This window comes from Ruditapes philippinarum, unplaced genomic scaffold (assembly GCF_026571515.1).
Source record: "Ruditapes philippinarum isolate M1 unplaced genomic scaffold, ASM2657151v2 ctg7185_1_1_1_1, whole genome shotgun sequence".
Classification (NCBI taxonomy): Eukaryota; Metazoa; Mollusca; class Bivalvia; order Venerida; family Veneridae; genus Ruditapes; species Ruditapes philippinarum.
The window spans coordinates 8,454-26,325 of record NW_026854694.1 but is presented as its reverse complement, the minus strand read 5'-3'; the positions used below and the strand labels follow the sequence as shown (position 1 = coordinate 26,325).

Genomic DNA, 17,872 nt, shown 5'->3' with positions numbered 1-17,872 from the left:
ATTTGTTGATTTGGTTTAAACTTCCTGAGCGGTTAATAACGGGAACTTAATCATGAGAATCAAGCGGTGAATGTCAAACAGAAAACCTTGAAAAATTAAACTTTTCGTTTCGTATTTATAGAAACAATCAATAGAGAGAAATGTTAGTAATCAAGATTTTAGGTAATTTACATGTGGTTTATAAATGCGCTAGTCCGGACGTGTATCTGGAAATTTCCCAACTTTTCTCATGCGGAGATTAAAAGGTACTTCCCCTAGTTTTAACCAACTATGGGAAACAATTGAAGCGTATTGTATTTAAAACACTGCATGTCTGTTTAATTTCTTTTTATTTCTGAATTATTTAAACAAAGCAAGGAAATACCATTCATTAAACTTGCGAGAAGAATAAACAAACCTCATTGAGAAGGATCGAGTCTTATTCAAAATCATAATCATATTAATGGAATCCTTAATTACGACAATGAAACCTGTTAATGGATTCATAAATATCCTAATGGAACCCCTTATCACGATAATGAAAACTGTTGATAGATTCACAATTATCCTAATGGAACCCCTACTCACGATAATGAAACCTATTGATAGATTCATAATGTTCCTAATGGAATCCTTAATCACGATAATGAAACCTGTTAATAAATTCATAATTATCCTAATTAACCCCTAATCACGGTAACGAAACCTGTAACTGGATTCATATTTATCCTAATAAAACTCCTAATTACGATAATGAAACCTGTTAATGGATTCATAATCATACTAACGCAATCCATAGTCACTAGTCACATAGTCACATTATTACACTAATGTGAATTAGGCGACCCGATCAATTTAATGATGGTTCACATATGGGACGTGTAAATTCTGCACATGAATTCCGGTAATTAATTAAACACATGGAACCTGTAAACGGGACACATGAAACCGGACCATGTTACTAGCAAGTATGTAAAGGCACTTCATAGCCAAGTTGTACGCCACGGGCATGTTTTCCGACTTTCATTACCGTGATGTCTTTCCACTCATTATAACTCACATGGGATCGCGGAATTATACCGCTCTTTCGTGTACCAATAACACTTGGAAATCAAAGCACAGAAGGCGCTGAATTTGATTGGGTCTCAGAATGTCAGAAAGGTGAAGGTTGTGAGATTATAAACCAATTTGTTTGTAAAGTGTCACCAAATTCTGTTTCCAGTGAAATAACTATAGTAAATTGGCTATAAGACTAATTGCAACACTGATATTCAATTCAATGTTTATTTGGCTTAATCAGTTAAAAAAAAACTTTAGTTGCCTTAACTTGGATTTGAACTCCGGACCTCTCGCTTCTAAAGTAAGCGTGTAAACCCCTCGACCACGGGGAGTTATAAGATAAAAGCCTGAAGAATACCATATTTTTCTTAATTAGAGTTTGTAACCATTATTAATTTCGATATATTTTGTTCACGGTAAACCTATTGTTTAACACTGAAGTTATTAATCATGGAGCTGAATATAAGCATGTATATGTATAAGAATAACACAATATTAGAAATCTTCGACCAATCGGGAACTATTTTTTCGTTACAAAAATCAATGCGCCGGTCATTTGACAATCTTTTAAGCAGTGATCTCCCCTTAAATTTTCTGCGTCAATGTACATATGAAGGGAAGTAACCGCTTCGAGATTTTGGACTACTTTCGGCATTTGCAAATAAGAACACCAGAGTTTGAAATTTCGCTACCATTATTTGTTTGGTCTGACGACCCAAACAAATAACAATGAATCAGAGTAAGACCTGGATCTCGTATCACTTTTGCATTACTGCGTTTGTCTGCATAGCATATCCCTACATGAATCTTTTTTAATTTAAAGGATCAGATTTTTGGATTGCAGTAAGAATTTCACTGCAACGCATTTGAAAATAAAATATCACATTTCAACGTTTGTAGTCCAAATAAAAGGTTGAATCTGGATCATTCAATTCAAAATTGTGGTTGCAATTTCTGTTTAAGTGTGCGACTACATGTATAAGATTTTAACGAATGTATTATCCATTCACTTTTTGAAGAAAAAAAATGCTTTTATGTGCATGCTTTTGTAAGGCAACCGGTTTGTGTAAATATCATTAGAATATTTATTATTAGTTTGTTTTTACTTTTGCGATAAAAAGAATAAATACGCTGTCAGTTCACACATAAATATATATCGAACAAAATGTCTTCCCCCCTTTGTGACTGAGTGGTTACCTTGAAGGATTGAGGCATCAGACTTGCAGTCACAATTTGAGCCGCATCATGACAAAACCAACATAATGGGTTTGCGACCAGCATGGATCCAGACCAGCCTGCGCAAGTTTCTCTACTTGCAATAGGGTTTGTAAGCGAACAGCATGGTCGCAAACCCATTATGTTGGTTTTGTAGTGACGCGGCTCATTTATCCCTTCGTGATCGTGAGAGGCGACTACATTACTGGAGTCTTATGAATCTCTAAATTTTCCGCAGGTGATGTGATTTTGATCCCTGGTGTTGCTTTAAGTTTGTAATACCAAATGTTAGCCAAAATCATCTTTCCTGTTTCGGTGCCATATGTCCTAAATTGTGTTGGTGCGCCGTAAAACCAAACAAATTTATTAAGATTGCCATATTCTGGCTTTGAAACATTTCTTTTTATTTATCTTATAAAGAGATGACATGACAAGGCAACTCATAGGATATCCTTTTACTACACGAAAACTTATAACTACCCCAATAACACTAGCATCGGCGTTCACAAAAAGATTTATGAATTTTCCTCATTATTAGTCTTATTCAATCGTACTAAAATACCTACTTATTCCGTCTATTGCGAAGCATAATAGCCGAGGAGATCAGACAATTACATCTTCTCGGGTCTTTCCGTCAAACTTCGGCTTAGAAGAGATAAGATAGTACTGATATTATAACCCGATGCATGACTCTTTTGCCTATATCCTATTATTATTTTAAACTTTTAAACTGATAATTTCAATTAAAAACTCACGTTTTTTTTTTAATTTCATCTTCTCTACTTAAATAGATGCACTTGAAACCGTGAGTAATGTTGTGTCTCATTATAAACCACTTTTATACTTGATAGTTAATACATAACGAAAACAGTCCGCTCTTATTTTTCATATGTATATTTGTATTTGCAAACTGTTTTAATGTATCAGAGATTACACAATTTGATGGACATATGTTGCTTATTACTTTAATGTTCAGTATAGAGGAATTAAGTAAGATAAAAAAATAACCCTTTTATCCATGTGAAAACTCCTTTCATACATGTGAAAATAACCCGTGCATTCATGAGAAAATAACTCTTGCATATAAGATCCTTCTCGTCTTGTATTGGAATCACTTTTTACATCAGCAACTGAAGTAGAGACAGTCCTTTATTCCGATAAAAGTAATAAAAGGAATGTGAAAGATCTATCCAAAGAACATTATGTTCCTTGTTCAGTTTTTAAATCTGGTGATCCACCTTAAGCCGCAAACATTTAAAAGTCTTTGCAAACAATTTAAAATGGAACACTCATTGATTATGTACTTAAAAAGCTTATCAACGAATAAATATAATGAGGAAGTTAAATTTCAATATTGAATACAAACTATATACTTTTCAATTATCTGTCTAATATAAGAATATGGTGATATATTATCTTAACAGTTGTATACTTCAGCAAAAAACTACACTTGAAATCGTCCATAATGCGGCTACCCGTATTGTTATAGGTACAACTAAACTATTCTCTTTATTTTATAACAGCTTCTAGATGAAGTTGGTTGGGACGCTTTAGAATCCAGACGTCAGCAACATAAGCTTCTCTTCTACAAGATGAGGTCCAGTCTAACGCCATCTCATATTTCAGATTTATATTCGCAATCCGTCGAAAACGAAACTTAACTCCTCCGTAATCGTGAAGAATTTAGAACACCAAGTGCTAGAATATCGAAATCATTTCTCCGAGCATTTAATGGCCTTCCAATTTCTCTTTAAAAATGCGGCAATAGTAGAAAATTGTTTAAATCAACAAAAAAAAACTGTGAAGCAATGCTGCTACTTTGGTAAACGTATAGATCAAATTATCCACGTCCATAATTGCACAAATTGAAGCTTACATGCAGGTGACCTCTTTTCCAAAAATATCATCCAATCACATCTTTGTACCTGCGGGTTACGTAATGTACAGCCTCCAACTTCTTCCTTTGTAGGCAGAATGATAATATTAGACCTTCTTTGATAAACGTCATGTCATCAATATCTATTGTTCTGTTTCTCTTAAAACCAATTATTTCAGGGAATACATCTTTATCAGTTGGAGAGAATGAAGGTATATCCGAAGCTGTTCACACGTTTGGACCGAACCGAAAAGGTGAAGAAATCATTCTGCAGTCCGCCCAATTGTATAGCTTCATACTTATATATGAGCCGCGTCACGACAAAACAAACATAGTGCGTTTGCGACCAGCATGGATCCAGACAGCCTGCGCATCCGCGCAGTCTGATCAGGATCCATGCTGTTCGCTAACCAACCCTATTACAAGTAGAGAAACTGAAAGCGAACAGCATTGATCCTGATCAGACTGCGCGGATGCGCAGGCTGGTCTGGATCCATGCTGGTCGCAAACGCACTATGTTGGTTTGTTATTTTGTATTCTCTCCTCTCCTTTGACGCAAACCTTTTAACATTGCCCAATATCTTCTCTCGATTTTCTTTTTGTTTTAATTTTGTCTTATAATTATGTTGACATTATCCCTGAGAAATGCTTTTATTTTTAGTTCCCAAATTTTTGGTGTCCTGTAATAGTAAAATTATATTTATTTAAGCATTTGGTTTGCAAGTCAAAATACTACTTTATTTACATTTGTTATTTTTATTACAAATAGTTTATATTCAGCACTTCTTTCATCAGATGATAAGCATGTAACATGCTCTTAAAACATTATTTAAACATGATGAAACTTATGTCTGACCTTGCTAAAAAAAAGGAAGTAAAATTTATATGTTTCTGAGTCATAATGTGCCTCTAATCTAGGATGTATACATCTTATTAGATCATTTGTATCCGACGTCTAGCTAGAAGTAAATAAATAAAAAACAAACTGTTAGTTTTACGTTAATTTCTGTATGTTGCGTATTGATATATTAGTTTAATGAAACATACTTTTTCTACAAACCTCCTCGAAACCAGGTTTTTCCGAAGGGTTTCTTGAACTGAGTTTTTTTGACAGGATAACATTACAGGATTAAAAACAATTATTAAGATGTTTATAATATTTTTTGTGCAAATTTTCAGATTGGCGACTCTATCTTAAAAAATCCCACCTAAAACATGTACTCATTTTTATTGTGCAAAATAACAGTTTTTAATTTGAATCAAAGTAAACTAATTTCTTAATGATCTTTTTTCCGTTTTAAGTGCCCCAGTTGATCTATGTAAGATTATTAAATTTATGCGGAGCTTACACCCTATAGGAAAACTCCCCCCCCCCCCCTTTTCGACTCTTTTCGCCACATAGTGCTTCAAAATTCGAAGAGGAGCTCTATTCGGAGTTACTGTTGCTTTTTGTCGAATCGTCAATCCACAATTATCATAAGAAGGTAATTGAATTAATTTTTTTTTAAATAATAATTTCATTGAACGCATTAAAACATGACGACGCCGAGATATGAAATTTTGATATCATAGTACATGTACAATGTATAAGATCTGTTCGTACGTCTCTTTACAGTCTATATGTCAGTCTACCTCTCTGTCTGTCTCTCGGTCTGTCTCTCGTTGACTTCAGCTTTCTTCGGCGATAACTTTAGCCTTTTGAGATCAACTGTCTCTGTCCTTTGTCTGTCTGTCTGTTTGTGTATGTATGTCTGTTTGTTTGTTTGGTATCAGTCATCCTGACAAAATCTCATGAAAACAACAACCATATATCAAAGCTTTCTGGAACGAGCAGGTACCTTCTACTGTTATGATTGATAAATGTCTTATCTAAGGTGCTTATCTAAACTACTTTCCAAGATCATAACGATAGCAATCTGATTACGGGGGAGACAGCACTTCAGATTTTTTTCCTTATTTACAGCACTATTCAACGTAGTGCATTTCAAGTGTGCAATTTAACGAAACTAGCTCCACTTTAGTTCACTATTCGAAAGAATCCATATAATGTGTGACAGAGGTCCTTTAACGTTTCGGATCTACATTGAAGTATTCCGGCTCCTATGTTCCCCTGGTTACCCACCCCTTATCAGTATCTTTTATAATTGTCTCCTATACCGAATATATTATCAGTTATCTTTTTACATGTTATATGGTTTGGAACCTTATATAATACTACTACCTTGTGTTATATAAAAATAACGCAGCCATACAACGTGTCAAAGTCTTAATTAATTACATTATTATAATATTTACAATTATTTCATTTTATAAATAACATATTTAATCGAATCTTCAATTTGCAGCAGGTCGCAAATGTAGAAGGCCAATGGAAATCGATGTTACATCGCAATATTACACCAATGACCAAACTTGTTAAAGTAGCGAACCACAAAACCTAAATAAATTGTGGTTTCTTTCAGGTTGGAGTGTTTTCATTTTCATTAAATACTTTGTTCATTTTTTTTTGCAGCTTTTAGACATCTTTTATTTTTCAATCATTGTTTTGTGGGATTTTGTATCACATTAATACACATAACGTGGTTACAATAAATTACGAAAAAAATCTTAAAAATTCGAAATTCGTTTTGGGAAGTATTGTCGGCATATACTGATGGCACTAAAGCAAAATACTTCGAGGGCTATCGCTTGATGAACATGGACATAAAAGTGGCAATTATATGATTTATTCTTACATGACAGTTGTTTTTATCAATTTGTTAAAAACCTCATATTGAGTGTTAATATGTCATGTTATTGTTAAGTAAAGGTGGCATGTGAGTCCAATACCCTATGCCTTGAGAATAGTCCAAACCGTATCCATAAGCAATAGAATGAAACTTTACTGATAGGATTTTTAAAGATTTTAAGATTTAAGACTTTAAGATTTTTATTATTGCATAATATAATTTACTGTTATCTATCACAACCTACATACATGTATATGTTATGTGTTTCCCGGTGTTCTTTATCATTTCGTAAGGATTGCCATTTGGCAATTTATATCTTTTGAGACTAAACCTTTCTTTTCTGTAATTTATTAATATAACAGTAAAACAGTAAATCTCAAAACTAGGCAAATGGTAAATAAACATCCCCTGTCGACTGGACACAACTAAACTCTTGGCATGTATTTAATATCCAAGCATATAAATTCCGACTTCCTACACCTTTGGCACCTGAAACAGTCACGTGGTTTATAGCGAAAGTGCTGGCTTCATTAACAAAGCATGACTTTTCGTGTAAAAAACACACTCCAAAACGAAGGGAAGTGATGACTGGCAAAAGTAAGTACAAAACCAGTTAAATAACTTAAAAGAACTTTTCAGAGAAAATATTTTCAATATGCACAAGAATCCATATGTTCAAGAAGCTCAGGATGTTCGTCTGATGTAAACTCTTTGTTGCATTTGGGACACCTTAAATTGTCATCAGTATTCGCGACTATGATTTGTTGCGTGTTTTTACTGACTGGCGAGTTGCCTCTACTATTTCTAGGTGAATGTTTTGGGGAGAGTGAACATCTATCTTTTGATGAAATTGATGAAGCGTTTAACGACTGATAATCATCGTCATTTGTTTTTCTTAACCCAACAACTGAAGTTTGCTCACTGTCTTGTTGATCATAATTGTCTTTTGAGCGCGCGCTTTTAGTCACGTGATCTTCGCCGTCAGCAAGCAAGTCCTTGCCGTCAATTACGTTATATCTATCAAGGTTAATTTGCTGAGTTTGATCTACTGGCTGAAGTCTTGACACTCCCCTGGCGGCTAGACCCTATAAAAGTAAATTTTGTAAAATATAAATTTGAGTTCATGAAACAATGAAATTTTAATTATGACGTCATGGTATATTTTTCATTGAAACTGAACAAAAGTTTAGTCATTTTTAACAACAAGAAAAATGACCAGAATTACGCATGATTTGTCTGATATTGTCAGTTCTATTAACGGCAAAAGCACCAGACTGGAGGAAAGTGAAAGTTGGAATTCCAATACATTAATATTACTTCACTCAACACAGCCAATGACAAATAAGCTACAGTTTATTAATCAATATATTTTACACAATGTTACTGGCTGTTGAAGCAATATTTCATTTGTTTTTTCTTTCCATGTCATGAGAGAATTAGTTACATATTGTATTGTATAAATATAGATATAAATATAGATCAATACCTCATTAGTAAAGTTCCCATGTGGGCCTCCGGAAGACTGGTAATGATAAAATGGGTCGTTGTATGGCGTTTGTATCTGCGGACTTGTTTGCCGGCGAATTGCCTCGCGTTTAAGATTTTCATTCTGTGAGAAATAAATACAAACAATTGAAGGACACATCATGATATAAAAAATTGTAATTTCTGAAAAATGTATTTTTTGAAAAATATAATTTTTGAAAAATGTAATTTTTGAAAAATGCAATTTTACTGGAATGCCTGTACCAAAATCATGCAAAACACAGTTTGGTAATATAATCTAGGCAGTAAAGTGGATATATGTTTGAGATTTTGCTGTTGGTCACGTTTTGTTTGTTGGGTTAACTGTTGCCTACATAAATGCAAAACGTTACCGTTCTTTTTCATCATCTAACAAATCAATAGCTACACATTTGCTTTATCAAGCACCGAAATTATACGTTTTTTTCGTTTCATAAAGGTGGGATTTTAAAGAAAAGTTGCCAAAATTTCATGATACCAGTTATTGAATGAATATAATAAAAACATCATCAACAACAAAACATAACCGGCATACCTCTTTTCTAACTCGTTCCAATTCGTGTTCTAATCTTGAAACTTTAGAAACGGCTCTTTCTCTATCTTTTCTTTCAGATTCAAAATCTTCTGTACAGATACGAATCTGCGCCTTTAAAGCATTTATAGTCTCTGAAGATTCGTGGGACGGTCCGGACTCTACTCGGCGTCTTAAATCCCGGTTCTCCGACCTTAGAGCTGTAATAACACTGGTAGCGTTCTCCGCCTCTCGTTTAATCTAAAAATAAAGATACAAATACTATATAATGACATCATTATCATACAATATTGACAATTATAGAACAATCTATAAATTTCTTGTCGCGTGTCACATGGGTTCAAACCCCATCAGGACTCAGTCGTTCCATTCTTGAGCAAGAAACTTTGCAATAATTTCTCAGTACTGGTTGGATTCGAAAGTGTATCTATAAGCTTACTGATTCCAGCAAAATCGAATTAAAATAAATTTTGTACAAACCAAATATAGATCGCATATTACTAGTATAAGAGGTCGTAAATTATCCCGTTATCATTCTACCAGTCACATGTCAACTAGGAAGTAAACCGGTTTCGAAACTTACGGTATTAAACATCTAAGGGCAATGTTAAAAAGAATTCTTATGGCTAAATAAAGTACGGACGAATAAATTCAAACAATCGTTTTTTTCCTAATCCAATTGAATATCAGGATTTGAACTCATACAATTGATAGTTAGATGCGAGGGCCCGTTTTACTTACATTTCGTAAGATTTTTGTAAGTATTTTCGTAACTTTGCGCTTATCAGAGACAGTGTTTCGTGAGTATTATCGTGATAATCATAATTACCCTATCACGTTCACTTATAGCACGTGTCGTCGATCGTTTTTGGTCCTCCAATTCACGTGTAAGACGACGGGCCTCATCTAAAATACGATTCATCTCAACCTGTATTTCTTGTGGTATGACGTTTCCCTGACTTCCGGAAAGTTCTTCCACGCGTTTCTTTAAATCATTTGATTCAGTAAGTAATGTTTTAACGTATGCCTCTCTTTGGTTATTGTAGTCCTGCCAGCGTTTGTTCATCTCGGTAATCTATAAATAAATAAACCATTCTTTTATAACATTATTAAAAAACATTTACAAATCAACAGTATAAGAAACCGTTGTTTCCGTGAGCAAAAAATTACTCTCATTGCTTAGTACTGATGGGTTCCTGGAACGGATTCGAGAGTGTTTCAATAAGCTTATAGCTTCCAACACAATTAAACTAAAGATAAATTTGTATGAACCTAACAGGATAACTTTCGAAGGAGGCAAAACTATGCACCAAGATAACGCTGCTATATAAAACAGCATTACCATACAAGATAACAAAATGAAACCGAAATGTATATGTAAATGCCCTAGTTACAACCTAATGACTTAATGTTGACCTTGATTTAATAAACACTGGTTTAAGGACAAAATACTCAAGTTGTTATGTCAATGATAAGGACAAATGTAAAGGCTGTCTCAAAACAATATCTGAGGCTTGTTATGAATCAGTCCATTGTAACCACGCCCCGACATCTGAAGAAGTGGAGGCGGAAGAAGAGTTGGAAGCGGCTGAAATAAGTCTTTCACCTTTCGTCTGTCTGCCGAGTCAATGTGGTGGTTTTGTTTTGGCGCCAAAATGGCCATGAATATAATATTATACAAATATGCGGGATTTTTAGCGGTGATATTATCATAGGACAGCCTCTTTATATGGGTTTTTTAGATCCAAATATCAGTCCCAGCGTTTCCTTAGGGTAAACCCGTTTTATGACTCATGCAGCTGACAGCTGTAATTTTAGTCTCACGATATAATGCTTAGTATTTTAAATTACAATGCTTAAACAATACATCATTAAACTTTGAAAGAGATGCCTTGACCTGAAGTCAAATATTAAAATCAAATATCAAATTTTCTCAACATGAACACTTTGACATTAAAGTATGTTTTGACATTGAAATATGGGCATATCTTGTATGGTTTTTGTTTGTTTAATAAATCATTTCTTCATTTTGAAGTGATTGATAATGCTAATAAAATAATGTTTATCATGTTTCAATACCTCTTTATTTTTCTGTTTTAATGACTTGATTTCTTCCATGAGGCTTTTACTTGAGTCATTAGATACTTCTTTTACGTTCTGTAATCATAAATAATGGCATGTAAAGAATATAATATTTTCTACATGTAAATATGTGTACATATAAAATTAATGTAAACATATAATAAATGTATAAAATAATGTATATAAATAATAGATGAATCAATATACGAATATATGAAATTAATATACAAATAAATGTACATATAAAATAAATGTAAACATACAATAATTCAATGTACATATAAAATCAATGTTTATGTAAGAGTAATATATAAAGCAAATGTACATATAAATGTACGTATAAAGTAATTTAATGTACATTTAAATACGCATTTGAATTACGAGTACATATAAAATGAATATGTAAATTAAAAACAACAACAACAAGACATGTACATTTATATAATATATATGGGACATTAAAATGTTTATGGAAAATAAAAAGACCATAATTATAAAGTAAATGGACATATAACTGTACATAGATACTAAGTCACGTAATATAAATGTACAAATTATATCACAGAATGTATAGATTCATTAGTACTTGAAAAAAATCATACATAAGATATTATTACATATACTAAGAGTTACAAAGTATATATGGAGGAGAAAGTGTCATGTTTTAATCATGTGAATAAAATTCCCCTTTCAGCTTCCGGACACACATATTATACTTTGTCCTATTGGTTCCTAGCACGCTTACACCGCATTACACACAAATGTACGTGCCTCAAGTCAATTAAGGAAATAAAAAAAAAACTGCATTGATTCACGTGAACACTGGACGTACTGTTTTATAACCCTGTTAAGTGAACCTGTCAAGAACAAGCCCAACGTTCATTATATATTGTTTAATCTTATCATAGGCAGGGCAGACATAACTATAAGGAAGATATTCTTTTTCATTCAAACAAAGCCCCTTTATCAGACGTTGACGCCCATATTCATACCATACTGTACAGAAAGGAAATGGTGTTTTATCCTTCAATCGAGATATCTCCCTTTTTATCGTAAATGTTCCGAGACAGGGAAAACGAGAATACATCACATTTATCTTAAAAAAAACAGTAACGGTAGTGTTCTTGAACAGTATTGGATAAAACATACGTGAAGATATCAACATCTTGCCTTATCATTAGAACCAGGAAACGTTTAACAAAAAGTTAATATGAGATATCAAACACGAGATCTGATTGGTCGATATTTATACAAGGAAGTGGGAGTACTGGAGAGGGCCGTTTCACAATTAATGACCTATGACAATCAAAACAATAACACAATCTAAATAAAATAAGCCAAGATCTTGGCGGGGAGAATATAAACTTAAAAAAGCAGCAGAAAATTCGTAAAATATAAGATCTTTGATTGCTTATAATCTCGTCTGCTAAAGATGATATGGAGGAAATGTTCACGTTTAAGTCTGACCTATATATCTTACGTAAATATCAGTGAGGCTGTCAAAACAGTCAACTTAGGAATGTAACATGACGGATTGGTTAAAGCGCACTTTTGATGTATATATATTTATATACTGTGCATACAGGTTTAAGTGCATACAGGTTTAAGCAGTTATTGATCATATCGCGGTTTCATTTTACAACTGAAGTTATATATACAATGTAGGTAATATTTTGTTTATACCATAGGTAGATGAAATATCACGTTTTACCTTGTTAACCAATGATAAAGGTATTGTGTTCAAACACAAAACACGATAAATCAATTAGCAAACTGGTCATGACTAGTTTTAAAGAAGATTTGATGTGTTATTAGTAAGATTTATGTCAAAGTTAAACCACCTCATGGACATACTAAGCACTTCACGAATGACTGCCCAAAGCTACCGATACACCTGTATTATATTTAAAACCGATAACTGGTCATAAGATGAATGAATTGTCCAACTTTCGTATCTAAATATGCTTGAAATAACTGTATTTCCACCCCAAAACCCCAACTCATGCAAACTGGAGGACTAACTAATTAATCTATACCCATTGCCCAATATGATTGTTACCCAAGTTAATAAAAAATATTAATATTAAATAAAAAAATAATAATTATAATAATAATTATAGGCACCGCATGCGGTGTAAAACGCACGTCTGTTAAAAAGGTGCATAACTCCAAAAATATTGCATTCAGAATTATACCCCTTGTCTATATTCTTAAAATGATGGGCTACATTAAAGTTTTTGCACGACGGCAACAACGACGACGGCGCCACAGCGATCAGGTGACTTTGTCTTCAAAACAGGCGACCTTACAATAATAATAAACAGAAGGAAAACGATTGTTTAGAACTTGGACAACAAACTTACAGCTTTCAACGCCGTTTGAATAATTTTATCAGTATTGTGACCCTGCTCCGTTAATCGCTTAGCTAACTCTTGGCACTGCCGGGCAACATCTTCCAGCTGTTTCTGCAACATTCGGGTTTCCTCGGCTAATGTCGTACACAATGTATCACGTGACGTCAATTCACGGGTTATGTGATTTATTTTTTCACGAAGTTCATTTATAGTTCTATCTTTTTCATTATCTGATGACCTCAAAACTTGCTCTAGCTCCGCAATGCGGGTTTGTTGGTTACTATGTTGTATTCTTAATTCGTTGCACTCTCTTTCAGTTTCTTCAAAACGCTGTGAAAACAAAAACTAACAATGTCAATAAGACATAAAACAAAATAAAAGTACATGCAAAGAACAGAGAGTACGTACAAAATAAGTATATATATAAATGACGTATAAATACTAGATTTGAGGAAATTATCGTGATCAATAGAGTTCAAAGAAACGCAGCGAATTTGGGTAAGCTTAGTCAACCGATCTAGGGGACTGTAATGAAAATAGGACCCGAGTGTGTACATCCGGGATATTCGGAAAGAGGATTACCAACAGGATTGTTAAAAAAGCTGATACTCGTGTAATTTACAAAAATATCACCGAAATCCGGCTTTTCAATCTACAAACATACATAAAATAACCAAAACGATCAAAAAAAATTCAACTGACTGAGATGGTTGTAAAACAAAGTTAGCTGAATAATCAATTATAAATGTGTTAAGATGAAACTATAAATGGTGGTGTGTGTGTATGGTGGTGTTGGCAGTTGTCAAGTTACATGTAGCTATATATATTTATACAGACAGATCGGGTATTTTTGTAACACTTACACAGATTACACACTTTTTGTTTTTAACTACGGAAGTTGAAACATGAATCTTATAATCTTCTATGGTACTATTAAATGGGAATTTCCACGATTAAAGTCCGTTTGTTCCGAATAAAAATATAAATTAATCATGAAATACAAATCTTAAGACACAGGGAACTTGAGACAGTTTTACTTTCCCTAGTAGGTAGTTGAAATCTTTTACATACAATTTAATGCTTATTCATGGGGAATTTGACCCAAAGATTGAAGCCGAAAAATATATATGCTGCATCAGTTTCTATAAATATAAGTATAAAGTAGCTGGAGTGATAAAGCTATTTTCGCATCAAAAGTGTCTTATATCTATAACAAACTTTTATTATATTTCCATAATATTACCCATAACGGCGTAGGTAAACTCAGCACCCGAGTTGATATTTTAGGACAGATTTTTTGCTGTCTCGAAATTTCCCGAAGGCGACTTTAGATCTATTTTAGTTTTATCTCTATCATAAATATAGATCTGTTACAACTTTTTTTGCGTAACTTAATCTATATCACTAAATTACATTTAAACTTAACTGTAGTTATAGCTCAATGGGACATATTTCAAAAAGACTTCCGCCTAGGGTTACAAATTTATTACAAAAGAAAAAAAGGACCAAAGTTTGACGATTTCAAAGGTTTGTGTGTCAGGCAATCTTGCCATAGAAATAGTCAAAATATTGTAAGGATATTTTATTAAAGTCAATGACTATTACGTCAGTTCTGACTCAAGTCTTTCATTCAGTCATTGCCTTTTAAGTCCAAATACATTGCAAATGGCCTGATCAAGTATTTGGAAATTTTACATGTCAAATATATTTTGTAACTCAATTACACCGATTTAAGACACGTGATCCAGATAACAGGGACTTTATTCATGAATAACGTGCAGTTTCCGTGGAAACTTTACTACTACTTCTACTGTCTTGACTTTTCCACCTTTCAGTTGACGATAATATGTTTTCGAGGGCGAAGAAAAGCTATTAAACAAGAAGTTTTATTTTAGCGAGTAAAAATAAATCGGCAATAGTCTTTTTTCTGTATACAACACTCACAAAGTCACATGATACTGGATATAGAAATAAACCCGGTCATTGATTTAGATTTTACGTTCATTTGCATTTGTAACCTTTTATAGTTTTCAATCAATAAATAATCTATTCTGATTAAATGTAAATTTTGATATCAATGGGCCTTACGCGATTTCCTGCTAAATTGATTTAAAAATGGAAATCGATGTCCAATAACCTCAAATCTCCAGATCATTACTAATCATGTTCTCATTTAATGTTCATCCTTCCCAAATGTATTGGTCTCAGGTGATTCTCTCTTATATTATCTTGTATTGACGAGTTTTTAGTTGGTGGTGTCCGGATCACGGCAGTAAGCCCAAGCATAGTTCAGACACGGCATCCTGTCAAGCAGTTTACCAGTACAACTCTAGTGTTGCTTTCACTTTTGCAGGAAACTGATAGCTTCTGTACTGTACATGCGCACAGATTCAGTGCAAATGACCGTAGAAAGGATTTCATGAAACACAACGAAAGTGGCCTGCACCGTCCGGGAATCGAACCCGGATCGCTCGATTCACAGTCCAACGCTCTACCTAACTTGAGCTAACCGAACGGTGCCTGATGAGATTTTATGATTAAAAAAGACCTCAAAAAAACCCTGATCAAATTAGTGGGCACCGATTACCAATAATCTCTATCCGAAATTTGACGGAAACGGCCGAAAATTTGCGATCGGCAATCTTAATGACCAGATAAATTAAACGCTAGATTACGTAACAAATCAACTTTAGTCTGGTACTCACCTGTTGAAGTTTGGCATATTCTTCGGGGTCACCTGACTTTGACCTTATAAGACTACGAAGTCTTTTATTTTCCCGCGTTAAATTATCAAGCAAGTTTTTAGACTGGCCAGGTATGTATTCTTCGCCCTCATGCGGATAAATATCACTGGACAGTCCGTTAGATTCTAATCGACTTTGCAAAGTTCGAATTATAGCATCAGCTAGACTACACCGTTTCTGTAATGACGTCACTTCCTGTTTGGACTCCTGCAACAGTTTAGAAACAGTTTCTGTACTTTCCTTTCTAAGTTTATATGACTGGTTTTCCTCCTGTAATTTTCTGACCAAGAATTTAAAATGCTCCACCTTCTCTTTGTACTGGTCCCTCTCCGCTTCCACGTTCATGCTCGAACCCGACGAACTGATGAATGAGCGATTCATGGGCACTGGTGACTGTACTGGCGGTATATCCGACATTGTTTTCTTGTTCCTTTATTCTTACTTATTCTGAAATGGGGGTAAAACAGGTTATAAAACATATCTATAGATTTGTGAAGCAGTACTTAGCGTTTTTTAAAGCATTTTAAACATTCGTTAGAATACTGAGATTTTTGTTATAAAATTTACGTAAAGAATTGTACAGTTGATCTACTTGTATGCAGTTTAAAAAAAATAATTGAGCTTTTTTACAGTTCTTTGTCAACACAAAAAATAAGAATTTCATAATATTGAGAAATATTTTTATATGAATTTGGCAGTATGCTATGTAGTGTTTAATTATCATTCTAACTTTATATTTATTATTACATCATTTACATGTATTAATAATATCACAAAAGACCAATCGTTCAACTTTTATTGTATGAAACACGTTTCATTTCGCACGTTTGAGCAATTTTTTATTTCATGCAGTTAAAATGTAATTTTAGTTACTTATTCCATTCAAATAGATCAAAACACGTGAAAATGTATGCCGTTGTCTGCTTTGTGTGTAAGCTACTGACAACTACACGCACATAGATTTTTACACCTACCACACAATAACTTCTCCAAGTCCTCTATAAGAACTTCCCTTTAAACGTATCTTTTCAATACAATATGCGAGCCAAAACTGTGCATTAACATAAAATAACTTCATTTTATTTACGCAGAAAACTTTTGAGTCAGCCCTTTATCTATTAAAGGCTAGATATTGTATTGATACATTTCCCCAACATTTTACACAAATTATGCTTGCTTTTATCAAATTTTCTATTTCAAGTGACCGTTTAAATCCGTCATTTTCTTATAAATACTAAATAGACAAAAGAAAAACAAAAACTTACGGTGTATTATTATAGGAAAATAACCAACAAAATTCCCCTCAAGATTACTCCGTGATAATATCACTAACCATAAATACACACTAAGGTAGTGTTGTTAATGTTCTATTTTTAGATAGCGGGAAATTCCCGATCGAGAGCACATTCATTGTATGAACCGGTTTAAACATGTAGTCTGTACTTAGTATCGATCTTACTACAGCACAAAGATCGACATTTTTATGAATACAGTAACACATGTGCGATGATACCAGTTATTTACATTGTACATAACGTTATTTCATAATTTAATCTAATCGTGATAAAATGATTCACCTGAAGTTAAAGGACGGGCAAAAAATGAGTACAATATGAGTAGTTTAATGATAGTTAATTATTTCAAAATAACAAGTTAATTATTTCAAAATAACAGTACTTAAATTGTATCATGCCACACAGTTTTTGTAACACATTATTTTAATAATAGAAAAAAGATCGTAAAATTGGCTCGATACTGTAGGCCTTATAGAGATAATT

The 17,872-nt window shown here is 33.4% G+C and overlaps 1 protein-coding gene and 1 non-coding gene across 4 annotated transcripts; both read right to left on the bottom strand.

The window, feature by feature from the left end:
• Positions 1 to 7,189: 7,189 nt before the first annotated feature.
• LOC132740764 (centrosomal protein of 55 kDa-like) lies at positions 7,190 to 17,506 on the bottom strand. 3 transcript variants are annotated; one of them, XM_060728746.1, is made up of 8 exons: positions 17,360 to 17,506; positions 16,056 to 16,541; positions 13,360 to 13,680; positions 10,994 to 11,071; positions 9,744 to 9,989; positions 8,918 to 9,154; positions 8,345 to 8,467; positions 7,190 to 7,943 (listed from the first exon to the last, which is right to left on the bottom strand). In XM_060728746.1, exons 2-8 carry the CDS (start codon positions 16,509 to 16,511, stop codon positions 7,509 to 7,511), a joined length of 1,896 nt encoding a protein of 631 aa, XP_060584729.1. In that variant the 5' UTR covers positions 16,512 to 16,541; positions 17,360 to 17,506; the 3' UTR covers positions 7,190 to 7,508. The 3 variants fall into 3 exon arrangements, with proteins under 3 accessions (XP_060584729.1, XP_060584730.1, XP_060584728.1); XM_060728747.1 differs by lacking the exon at positions 17,360 to 17,506 and adding an exon at positions 17,065 to 17,317; XM_060728745.1 differs by lacking the exon at positions 17,360 to 17,506 and adding an exon at positions 17,069 to 17,317.
• On the bottom strand, positions 15,792 to 15,870 carry Trnah-gug (transfer RNA histidin (anticodon GUG)). The gene has a single exon. It is a non-coding gene; the product is annotated as a tRNA-His (tRNA).
• Positions 17,507 to 17,872: the final 366 nt, after the last annotated feature.